This window comes from Musca autumnalis, unplaced genomic scaffold, assembly GCF_047663935.1.
Source record: "Musca autumnalis isolate F117 unplaced genomic scaffold, ASM4766393v1 scaffold_4, whole genome shotgun sequence".
Taxonomy (NCBI): Eukaryota; Metazoa; Arthropoda; class Insecta; order Diptera; family Muscidae; genus Musca; species Musca autumnalis.
The window spans coordinates 245,699,827-245,712,633 of NW_027411977.1; the positions used below are offsets into that span (position 1 = coordinate 245,699,827).

The 12,807-nt window shown below is 34.9% G+C and overlaps 1 protein-coding gene across 5 annotated transcripts; it reads right to left on the reverse strand.

Annotated features, from left to right (window-relative positions):
* Positions 1-3,738: 3,738 nt before the first annotated feature.
* Positions 3,739-5,596, reverse strand: LOC141401841 (gamma-glutamylcyclotransferase-like). 5 transcript variants are annotated; one of them, XM_073982364.1, is made up of 4 exons: positions 5,243-5,596; positions 4,585-4,704; positions 4,212-4,345; positions 3,739-4,156 (listed from the first exon to the last, which is right to left on the reverse strand). In XM_073982364.1, exons 2-4 carry the CDS (start codon positions 4,687-4,689, stop codon positions 3,823-3,825), a joined length of 573 nt encoding a protein of 190 aa, XP_073838465.1. In that variant the 5' UTR covers positions 4,690-4,704; positions 5,243-5,596; the 3' UTR covers positions 3,739-3,822. The 5 variants fall into 5 exon arrangements, with proteins under 5 accessions (XP_073838465.1, XP_073838463.1, XP_073838462.1 ...); XM_073982362.1 differs by having other exon boundaries at positions 4,585-4,709; XM_073982361.1 differs by having other exon boundaries at positions 4,585-4,802.
* Positions 5,597-12,807: the final 7,211 nt, after the last annotated feature.

The following is a 12,807-nucleotide window of genomic DNA, read 5'->3' on the forward strand; positions in this document are numbered from 1 at the left end:
TTTGTTTTTAAAAAATAAATAAAAAATTTTCTTGGTACGATATGGGATAATTTGAAAGTTATTCCTTTCGATAGATATTGTGTCCACCAGTCATTTTAGTTGTTTACCGTATAATTTAGAGTATTTGGATCAGGAACTGGACTTGCCTAAGAAAAACATAATATAGCTGTAAACAAACCTACAAGGAGTAGTCAAATCTGATTCTAGAGTTGTCGTGCGCACCAGCTACTAAACCTGGTAGCCGTATGGGTTTTCTCTGGAAGTATGGTTTTGCTCTTAAAATGATTGTACCGCCGTAATAGGGTCAACCTGTTGGAAAGAAATCATAACAATTCGAAAGGAAGCCTTAACAGCACTTTTTCAAAATTTGATGTGGGAGGTTCCCGAAGGAGTAAACCGATATAGTCCATATTTCAAAATGATATATGTCTGGTACGGTGTGCAATGTATGGACCAAATCGGTTTGTCCCTTCGAGAGTAATCGTGCGAACCATTTTAAGGACAAATTTTGAACTTTTGTGGGAAGGTACATGAGTGGAAAGAAGTATTACGAATGCCACATTTTGGAGCGAATTGGTTGATCCGTTCGGGAATTGTAGTGCGCTCCAGCCAGCCAGACGGACGGACAGATTGTCTGAAACTAATTTCACCCAAAGGTACTTAGGGTCTAAAACCATTATTTCAAAGGGGCACGATGAGGTTAGCCTAAAGACTGAGGTTATAAAAAGGGACTTCTATAGATAAGAGGCAACTTCGGGTCTACTGAAGGTAGAAGATCATTTTGGGCTTTCCATAAGGGTCTACTATGGATAGAAGACCACTAAGGGTGTTCTATTGAAAGAAGCCCACTAAGAGTTTTCTATACATAGAAGACAACCAAGGGTATCATGTAGATTGAAGACTAATAAGGGTCTTTTATGGGTAGAAGACCTCCTGTAGATAGAACATCACTTTCGGCCTGCTGTAGTTAGAAGATCTTAGGAGACTTCTATCGATAGAAGACCACAGAAGACCCTGTTTTTAGAAGACTTATAGGGTGTTCTATGTTCAGAAAACCTCTGAGGGTCTTATATGTTCAAAAAACCTCTAATGGTCTTCTGTTTTCAGAATACATCTATGAGATTCTATGCATAGAAAACAAATAGGGGTATTCGATTCACAGAATGCTTCTATGCTTAGATATGCACCTAGAGTCTTCTATGGATGGGTGACTACAAAGACTCTTCTATGTTTAGAAGACCACTAAAGGCCTTCTGTGGACAGAAAACCACTAAGTCCTTCTACGGATATAAGTCCCATAACGAAGACCACTATGGGTCTGTGGTTCTGTATTTAAAAAATGCTTCTAAATATCGAAAACCTCTACGGGCCTTCTATGGATAGAAGATCACTAAGGTTCCTCTATGTTTTGAAGATATCTCAGGGTCTTCTATGCTCATAAGACATCTAGGGGTATTCTATGTTTAGACGACCTCTAAGGATCTCCTATGTTTAGAACACCGGTCTCCTATGTTTAGAATATATCTAGAAGACTTCTAAGGGAAGGAAGGAAAGCTCCAAGAGTTTTCAGTAAGTTCTTCTACGGATTGAAGAAGGCCACTTGGGGTGTTCTGTGGATAGAACACCACTAAGGGTCTTCTAATGGCAGAAAGCCACTAAGGGACTTCTGTGTACAGTAAAACGCTAAACGCTATTTAGGAGATCACTTTGGGACTTCTGTAGTTAGAAGACAACTAGTGGTCTGGATAAAAGACCACTGAAAGTCTGCTCTAGTCAGAAGACCACCAAAGGTCTTGTAACGTGACAATATAATCACGTACATAACACAACAACAACTATCAACTACCCACATCACTGTCAGCGCTTTGACTGCATCCTACTATTTCTACCTGACACTCACGCCGTAATAGACCATACAATGATAAATTTCGCTCCAGTGTATTTTTGCGACACTCGTTGTCACTGCCTACGGTAAATAATTCTCATTCGCTTCATACTCCTAGTTATTGAAGTATTTCAGTTTCGGAGGCAAATGTGGAGCTTACTACTGCAGGGAGTTTGCTAAACGGGTTGGAACAAAAGACGGTTCTAAATCCGCCAACTTACACCTGGTGTAACAGTGTTGGAAATTATTTTTGGAAGCTACCACATTAAGTTGTGGTGGTCGATGCATTTCACAGGGCCTTCGGGTCAGCTGTTCCACAGGGCATTCGTGCCAGCTGTTCCACAGGGCATTCGTGTCAGCTGCTCCACAGGGCATTCATGCCAGCTGTTCCACAGGGCCTTCGTGCCAGCTGTTCCACAGAGCATTCGTGCAAGCTGTTCCACAGAGCATTCGTGCAAGCTGTTCCACAGGACCTTCGGGTCAGCTGTTTCGTACTTAGCACACAGTAGCGCATGGTAGACACTAGATCGTAGCCTAGACTAACACTCGAACATCGACAGCCGAACTCCGAATACCTCGTGGTCCCGAACATCTGCAGCCGAACTCCGAATACATCGTTGCCCCGAACATCTGCAGCCGAACACCGACTACATCGTGACCCCGACCGTTCATGCGCATGCTCCCCGAACATCTTCAAACTGTCATTCCGATTACCTACGAGCATTGTCAACTTACCTGATTACCGATCTTATACGAATCGCTAGTTTCCCGATTAACCACCAGTGAACCATAGCATCTAGCAGAGGGCACGCCAACTCACCACGAAGCCCCCAGCTGCCAACACTTCTGCAGTAACGTCGAAGCCGCCGCAATCAACTCTAACGATATCCAACCCATATACATTAAATATACTTATCGCTTTTAATCACGAGTAGATTGTAAACTAGTTTTAATCAATAAAGATCTGATTTAACCCCCGAGGAAAGAATACTAGTCTTCTCATTTCGTAAGGTTTAGGAGGTCCTTATGGACAACCTGGACGCGACTGAGCTTACCCCAGCTGACGACAAAAACTCGTTACAGTCTACCAAGGATAAAAGACCACTAAGGGCGTTCTATGGATCGGAGACCGTTAAGGGTCCTCCATCGACGGAATACCACAAAGGGTCTTTTATGGATATGAGGCCTCTTTGTGTCTTCTGTATTTAGAAGATTACTTTGGGTTTCCTGTAGTTAAAAGGGTCTTCTTTAGGTAGATCATAAGGAGTCTTCTGCAAGTAGAAGAAAGAATACTACTAAAGGCCTTCTTCAGAAAGAAGGTTACTATGTTTCTCTGAAGATAGAATTTCACTAAAAGTCATCTGTAGATAGAAAAAAATCAGGGTCTTTTTTAGAAAGAAAAGCGCTAAGGGTTTTTTGAAGATAAATGACCACAAGAGGTAATCTAGGTATAGAAGTCACCTAAGAGTTTTTTATAGAATGGAAAACTTCCGCAGGTATTCTATAGTAAGACAATTCCTACGGATCTTTTATAGAGATAATGCCACTAAAGGTAAATAGAGCCTGATCTAAGATTCAGCATATACATATATTTTCCCATTAATATCCACGAAGAAACTGGGGAGACATCTTTCATATAAATTATTGCAATCCGCTTCATATTAGCTCAATGATCGCCGAGTTCAAATTGCATATCCAATGACATCACTTGTAGAGAAGTTTTGCATCGCAGAGGAAAACTAAGAAAATGTAATCCAACTTTCCGCTAAGGGGTTTTTGCCACCGTTAAACAACTAATTTTTTGATGTTGTCTGAATTGGGAATCGAAACATGGCATTCAGCATTTACACTTATTTTTTTTAATACATATTCTATATTTGGTTCATTAATACTTATAAATTTTTATCACAACATTTCTTAATTATTAAAACTATAATCTAATTCTTTTTAACTTCATTATAAAGTTCAACGCCATCGAGCTGCAACTCAAATTCAAAACGTTCCGCATTATTACCATTGTGGGGTATGTGCATTAACCAATCGATATAATCAAAAGGTATATTCGTCTCAATGGCTCCTTTAACCAGACTTTTTAAGTACGTTGATGACGGTAAACGGTCACTGGGTATTTCATTAATGGGCAATAAATTCAAATTCGTATCTGGTTGCTCACACAAATGATAGGCACGACATTCAATAGTGGCATTCAAAGGTGGACAATAAACAGAAACTGTTACGGGTGTGTAGATACCAAGGTGGACACCTTCTTGGCTGTAAACAATAACAAATGTTTATATGTGATTTTTGTATTGCAATTAAATCTTACTTATCCAAATGTTCCTTATCACTCTCATCCAACTCCCATATGGCACCCCAAACATATTCACCTTTTGTGGGTACTATCGTGGCACAGGCACCATACCATCTATCCGTGAAGAGATTAAAATCCAAACGGAAATTCTGGTCAAATAGGAAATTATATACATGTTTTCATTATTCTAAGAGAAAAATTTGTCTGTGAAATTCTTAGTGTACGGGTTGTTTCGCTCTACCACCCAACTTCTTCAAACTTCTGTTGTTGGAAACAATTTCATTAAATTTCAATTGTTTTGTTTTCAAATAAATCGTTGGTTGGTAGTATCATGAACGTTCAATCGTAAAGAATTTCCAAGAAATAAACTGTAAAACACATAACAAACCTCCAATTTTCCTGGTCCTATTCGTACGGCCGTAGGATTTTGTAAATGCAAACGTTTGGCCAGCAAATTACTACCGAATCCAAAATAATAAAACCTGGAAGCCATGGGTGCGATTGTTGTCTAAACTAAAACACACAACAGAAAGTTTATTGGTGTAATGAAAAGCTTTCATGAAAACTTTTTTGCCACCGCTGTTTCTTTGTTTTATTCTTTGCTTGCTTTTATTAAATTATAACAGCTGTGTTATTTACTCCATATAATTATTGTGATTATTTCTTATCAGAACGAGAAAAAACAACAACAATTGGGTAAACAAATTGCCGGTTGGTATTAGTACACAAAAACACACTGTCAATAATGGGATATTTAATGTTATTATTTTTTTATAATATTATTTTCTTTTTATAAACATATATTTGATTACTTCATTTAATTTTATTTGTTCGGTTCGGCTTTAGGTCACCTCAAAACAATGTTTGAATGGTTTTTATTATTATTTTTTTATTTTCCAAATATTCCGATTGTCATCAACAATCATCCTCAGGGTTATTTTCTTGCTGAAAATCGCCTATGTCGGTGTAATGTCACCATCAAACATTTTCATTTAATTTTATTTTTCACTTTCTACTATTTATTTTAACACAATTTCGGGTCACACCTTAAAAATGCTTGCAAACAAAAATGTTTTGCCGTTTGACTGACTTTTGAACGTTAATTAACTTTTTGTTGAACTTAGACACCGCACCACAGATATTTGACAGTAGCGACAAGCGATGATATAGACCTGTGACAAACGGTGTTGTCAACAATTTTGCCTATCAAAAATTCTCAAAAAATTTGTTTTTGTTTTGTGAACTGAACTTATCGCTTCTGCTTCATAATATCAACTGCGGGAATTGCAGTCAACTTTTGAAGATAAAAACTCATAATTCATTTTCGCGTATAAGTATTCTTATCAGAGATTTTAATTTTAATATATCTTGAGATTAAAGAAGACTTAAGCACATGGTAGATTTTACTTTTTTTTTTACTTTTTATTTAAAATGCATTCACATTATAGAAAGAAATGACTGACTGATTAATATTGCAGTATTTCGTAATGTTTTCTGTTGGGAGTGTAATTTTAATTGTTCTCTTTCGAGAGAAAGTGAATGTTCGTTGCTTTGTATGAATATTAAATAATAAACAATTTACGAAGTATAAATTCGTGATACTTCAAGTTTTGATCTTTGCCTTTTGCGTCTGTAAGTTCAAACAAATTGATACTTTCTTACAACCTTAAAGTACTGTTGGTAAGCGGTAAGCGTCTAAAGTGTATTTAAAGAGAATTTTCACGAAAAAGGGAAAAAGGTGTTAGCCGTGTAATTTTATGTTGTCGAATCAGTTTTAGTAATGAGCAATGTTTACTAAACGGATCTATCTTTCCAGTTCCTTCGCTCCATTTAGTTGTCAATGCAACTCAAACGTTCTGTAACCTTAGAACGTATAAAGATATTTTTTATAAATTATGAGTGATTTTTGTGCGTTTTGTGTCTTTCTATTTATTAAACAATAAATAAATTATAATATTAAAAAAAATTAATATTCTAAATTGTTATGTTAATAACAAATTGATGAGATTTAAAAATGTGACGAAATTTCGCCAAATTATATTGAAATCGTTGTGGTATAGGGTGACACTCGCGTTTACTTAAATTTGGTCTATTATAGAGCGTTTACATATAACCGTATTAAATAAACCACTGGGTCACAGAAAGCTTTAATGCAAACGCAGTTTTATTTTTCACACCTTCTTATATTCCAAACGCCAGATACAAATAACTTTTAACATTGCACTATGGTCTCAAATCCAAATTTACTGCCCAAAACTATTTCAACGTACACTTTGTATTGAAATTGATTATTATTTATAACTAGCTGACCCGGTCCGCGTTGCTGGCCCGTTGTTTGGGTTCTCCGTGTAAACTTTAGTTATCTATCCAGTATTAATACACCCATAATTAGGCATCCCTCTTGAAACTTCATAATATAAATCAATGTTTTGACATAAATTCCATGTAATGGTATCCCCCAAATTTAAGATATAAAATCTCTTTTATTATACCCTTCACCATAAATCGACAGCTTAAAGCACTTTGTGACCCACATATAATGGTCGGTGCACGTCAATTAGCATTGCTATATATTGGATTGTTGGTCTCGGTTGGGGTCGTAATTATTACTGCAGAGAATTGTTAGTATAGGTCCACGTTTTGACATAGCTCCCATAGAACGGTGGCGCCTGATTTTCGCTATTTTTGGTGGATTTAACCTCATTTAGCCCGATCGAACGTAACGCCTTTTTTCTTCGCGCTCTATATGCAATAGTGGTAAAATACCCCTCAGCGAAATATATGTTCCTTCGGGATATGTATGGCAACATTTATATAATTCATAAAAAAATTACTTCTATAAATTTTAGTTGTTATTATCGAGATTTTGCTGTATTTAAAAAATGTATCTTTATCTAGCTATTCCAATGATTGAAATCAATCCTCATGAAGTTTTACTTCCCACATTTTGAGATTTTATCCGTAATTATAATATTTTCAAAAATCGAACACGATCGCGGTATTCTGATTCCAATGATGATATTGTATTGTATATCAATAACTTTGTCTGATTTCCAATCGATCTTTCTGGAATTTAGATCTTGTGACATCTCAAGTTATCGGGATTTTACTGTATTCCAAAATGTGGAGTTGAACGCGCTATCCCACTTATTGCTTATGGGTACTTTACACGATATGTATTTTACATATGGGTTGTCACTTTGCGTATACATTTTGTATATAGAAAGTGACAACCCATATGTAAAATACATATCGTGTAAAGTACCCATTAGTGTTCAGTGTTTATAGCGCTTTTTAAGCACGCTTACAAAATTATGTATATTATCTGAAATAATAAATGTTTGCAAATTTTGTGATAATCGCGTTATTTCACTTTTCGCGATATTTCACTTCCGCGAAGACCATTCGTTCAAAACTATCATGGACTTCAGATTTTTTAAAAAAATTTTTTTTTTTTGAGGGAGAACCTCCGGTCACTACACTTAGCCGTATTAAAATAGCTCACGACCGCGCTATTCCACTTGTTCAAGCTAGTGTTTATATCATTTTTGTGTCACGCTTACTAAAATTATGTATATTAATTGAAATAATACATTTTTGAAAACTTTGTGATGACCGCGATCATTCAGGGAAAACAATCTGTAAACAATACGTTCAAAAATATCTAAGATTTCAGATTTTCTTAAAAACATTGTGGGGGAGAACCACCGGTCACTACTCTTAGCCGTATAAAAACAGCTTACGACAGTTCTAATTTATTGAAATAATACATTTTTGAAAATTTTGGGATGACCGCGATATTTCACTTTCGCGACGACCATTCAGGGTCAAGACTGTAATTACCCTAGCATTGCAAACAATTTGTAAACAATATATTAAAAAGTAACTTGAATTTCGCGGCTTTCTTAAAAAAATTGTGGGGAGGACCACCGGTCACTACACTTAGCGGGATAAAAAAATAGATTACGACCTATTCTCAGACCTAAAAACTCCACATACAAAATTTCATAAGATTTCCCAATTGATTTTTCGGAATTTCTATATAGTGACATCTCAAGTTATCGGGATTTTACTGTATTCCAAAATATGGCGTTGACCGCGTTATCCCAGATATTGAAGCCAGTGTTATAGCGGTTTTTTCGGAATTTCTATATATTGACATCTCAAGTTATCGGGATTTTACTGTATTCCAAAATATGGCGTTGACCGCGTTATCCCACATATTGAAGCCAGTGTTATAGCGGTTTTGTAGTCACGCTTACTAAAATTAGGTATATTATCTGAAATAATACATTTTTGAATAATTTGGGATGGCCGCGATATTCCACTTCCGCGACGACCATTCAAAAAAATATATAGCCTATTTTCACCACCGCTGTTCCCAGTACACTATCTGAAATTTTCTAGAAAATCTATTCAGCCGTTTTTGAGTCTATTCGGAACATACAAACATACTAACATACACACATTGCCTTTTATATATTAGAAGAAATATGTGTAATAACAGAAATTATTACGTTTTTTTCGCCCAAAATTACGAAAAAGTGCCAAAAATTCATTGAACAGGGTGGTCCCGTTGTATGGGTTCTAAACAAAAACATTGACATTGTATGTTAACCATTTTTTTTTTTGTACGAAGGATTCTTATTTCCAAGTAGTCGAAATACCAAATTTCAGCTGAATCAGTTTTATAATGTTGCTAAAACCACCAAAATATCTAAATTCGGGCAGTACCGCTATATGGGGGCTATGATAAAAGTTGGACGTATTTTCAAAACAATATTACAGACTTGTTTTCTACACTCTCTAACCTCTTAGAATTAGATATTTTAAGGAAAATCAGTTGAAAAATTTAGCTATTGCCGTTAAATTTATATTGGATAGTATTTACAGTCAAAATTGGTACATATTTACAAAAAATTCTCCCAACTTTAAATACAGAAACGCCTTAAAAAATGCAAAAAGGGGTAAGAAATTACTATTAAATTTGTTAGTATAGACATCCAGCTAGCTTCCAATATCGATTTTGCGGTGGACATATTTGGTCATTTTTGTTAAAGTTTAAATATATTTATAACATAGTTATAAAAAAAAATATTTTGAATATACATACAAACATAGAATTTACTACTCTAATTTGAAAAGTTCTTCGTTCCCTTTTTAAATACTATAGAATACTCACCATCAGCTTCCCGATTCATAATAACTTTGGTCTCACTTCTGTATATTTATGCAACGACACAACGCAAATTCTATATACAAATTGTATATTTTACAACACAAAATGTTTTTTTATTTTTATGCAAAAAGTGCCAACATTGACACTGCACAACTAACGGCATCTATCGGTATTTTCAAAAACTAATTGTTTTTGGTTGAATTGAAGTGTTTGTATTATATAGCGCAAAAAAATAAAATGTTGAAACCTCCAAAAGCTAGTTTTGGCCAAAAATTTCCTGATTGAAACCATAGTGCATTGTATGGAGGCAAAAATGAAATTACTTTAAAAATTAGGGAGTTATATCCGTTAGTGGATATACAACTCGTTATATCCATTTCGTTGAAGGTAATAAGTCTGAACAATATTTTGGGGGTTATGTCATTTGATCGACGCCAGTCCCGACTTCTACAATAACTCTATTCCCATCTCCGTGCAATTAACTACATTGTGGTCCCACCATTTTCACAGGGTGACACATCGGTTTTATCAGAATCATAAGCTTGCCAACTATTTGAAAGTAACAGTTTCTTAGGTTCTGAACAATGCTAATAACTAATAGCAAAATAAAAGAGTTGGCTACACGAATTGTTTGTATCTATTAATTTGAAATAAACCTGGACAAAAACCAAGGCAGATAAGTTATCTCACTTTTATTATGGTAGATGAATAGATGTTGCCGTATCGATTCGCGTGTGAGTGGATTTCATTAGGTGCATGAATTCATTATTTGGGGGTGGAATATATGTTGTTGCTTTAGCATTGGCACACATCTTTGTTGGATTTTCATTGTAGACACAGGGTGTGGAGATGTATAAAATAACTGTGTTAAAGATTGAACTTTTAAAACTAAATTTTATCAATTTGTATCACAAGCAGTTCGTAATAGACCAACAATTCAATTTTAGGCCACGGAGAACATTTGTGAAAGGGATGAGGAAGAAATTATGCTTTACTACCTTCATACAGAGAATATTCTAAAAATATTTACATTTTGGCAGTGTCTTCTATGTCCAAAAGTGTTTTACACGATTTACACGATTCTCGATAAAAACATACTTGGAAGGAGTTTCCATCTTGAAAGGAACTTCTATCTATATAAGACAATATCAAAGGTTTTTTCTTCTATAGGAAACCTTGAAAGATATACCTGAGGCCTTCTATCTAAGGTTTATATCTATAGATATTCCTTAAAAAATGCTCCTATCAATAAAATAATTATTGAAATGGGGTAAAACATATTTTTGCAGGAGCATCTATAAGATACCCAATGGAAGAGGGTTCTTCTTCTCTTCGGAGGAGCTTTCCTCTATAGGAAACTCTTTGATAGAATTCTCAAAAGGCCACCTATCTACCTTGGATCTTTTATATATAGAATATCCCTTAAAAAATGAATCCATCATTAGCAAAATCCTTAAAAATGGCCTTTGTCTACAGAAAATTCCTTCATAGGCGCTTCGCTCCATAGAGGGTCGATCTTAAGGTGTTTATATCTATAGAATATCCCTAAAAAGGAATTTCTATCCACCAATGACCCCTCGGGGAGGACTTCTATCTATAAAAGGATATGGTTATTTTACATATACCTATCTATAACAAGTAAGAACGGCTTTATGTTCGGCGGTGTTGAACTTGTTGTACCCTCCACCACGAGTTGTACTTAAGTAAAATGGAACAATTACTTTCCTTTCGTTTATGAAGAAGACTAAACACCAAATTTCAGTCATTTCGGTGGGATATTGAAGCCTCAACCTTCAAAATACCGAAAATAGGGAGGTACCGTTCTGTGGGGCAATATGAAGGCGTGGACCTATGCCTACAAATTTCAGATGTAAAGTTTTTTTTACTGAAAATTGGGATGTACCGTTCTATGGGGGCTATATGTAGGCGTAGACATATACCGACAAGTTAAGAAAGAAAAGTTTAATACCCCTAACGAAGACTAAATACCAAATTATTGTGGCCATATCCTTCAAAATACCGAAAATCGAGAGGTACCGATCTGTGGGGGCTATATTTAGGCATGGACCTCTACCGACAAATTTATGGGGGAAAGTTTTATACCACCAAAAAGACTAAATAGGTATCCCCTGAAGATGTCAACCAATATTGACGAAACGTCGCACATACGGGTAATATAGGCCAAAAGTTGATCAAAAGTCAACATATAAAAATCGCGTTTTAAAAACCAAACTATTAGTAAGCAGTCACCTGACCCTTTTCCCAATTCGCTATGACCATACGCAACTATCTGCAGTTAACCAATTAAAAGCAGCAGCCGATTGAACTCAGCTATAATGAAAGCAAAAAAGTACATGTTCAAATATTATAAAATGAACTCAACATTGAAATAAAAATATTTTCGCGAAAATTTATAATTTTCAAGGTTTTTTTGTTTTTGTATATTCTCCGTACAAGATAAGTTTATAGAAGTTCCAAATTGTTTTTGCAGCTTTACTCTTTAATAATGGTGGTACGTCTTTTCCTTCATGCATATTTTTATGATAATTTTTAAGATAACTCAAATTTCAAAAGTTAAAAAGTGCATGATGCGAACGTGTGCGGACCATAATTACTTTTGGTGATTTATGCACTGAAGTCTCCAACATTAGATCCAATCATAATATATTGCGCATATTTGCGCCATTCTGAAAAAAATCTCATTTTTATCAACTAAAACCATTGAAATATTTAAATATGGAAGTATTTAAGAAAAATATTTACAAAATAGAAATATATTTTGGTTCCAGCGTTCGCCAAATCTACTTATTTTATTTGTACTCATGTGTATTAGAGCTCATAAAAATCGCCAAAGATAATTGTTTTTGCATCTTCTTTATTAGTTTATTGTTATACATCCCGTCATTCACAGATATCTTTTACGATAACTCAAATTTCAATGGTGAAATACTACATGATGCGAACGTTCGCGGACCATAGTTACTTTTGATGTTTTATGCAAGATTCTGCAGATTATGCTGATTCAAAGATATTACGCTACGCAAAGTTGCGCAAATCTTAAATAATCATATTTTTCTCCACTGCAATCATGAAAACCTTTAAATTTGTTTCTGCAGTTAAATTGGAATAATATATGTAAAACAATTTAAAAAAATTAACAAAATATTTTGGCAACGTTTGCCAACACTAATTTTTGATCTGTCTTAAAGCCGGAGCTCTTATTTATCAGACTAAATCAAAACTTTTGATAAATGTTTGCGCCATTCGGAAAAATCACTGGTTTTTCTGAAGTAAAATTTATATAATTTATGTAAAACAATTTTAAAAAAATTACAAAAATATTTTGGCAACGTTTGCCAACAGTAATTTTTGATCTACCTTATTAGCGGGGCTCTTATTTATCAGAATGTATCATAACTTTTGATATAAGTT

Coding starts and splice junctions, on each gene's coding strand:
- LOC141401841 (XM_073982364.1), bottom strand. CDS start 4,689: ATGGCTTCCAGGTTTTATTATTTTGGATTCGGTAGTAATTTGCTGGCC. Junction 4,346..4,584: donor TAGGACCAGGAAAATTGGAG/GTTTGTTATGTG, acceptor CTATTTGACCAG/AATTTCCGTTTGGATTTTAA. Junction 4,157..4,211: donor GATAAGGAACATTTGGATAA/GTAAGATTTAAT, acceptor TATTGTTTACAG/CCAAGAAGGTGTCCACCTTG.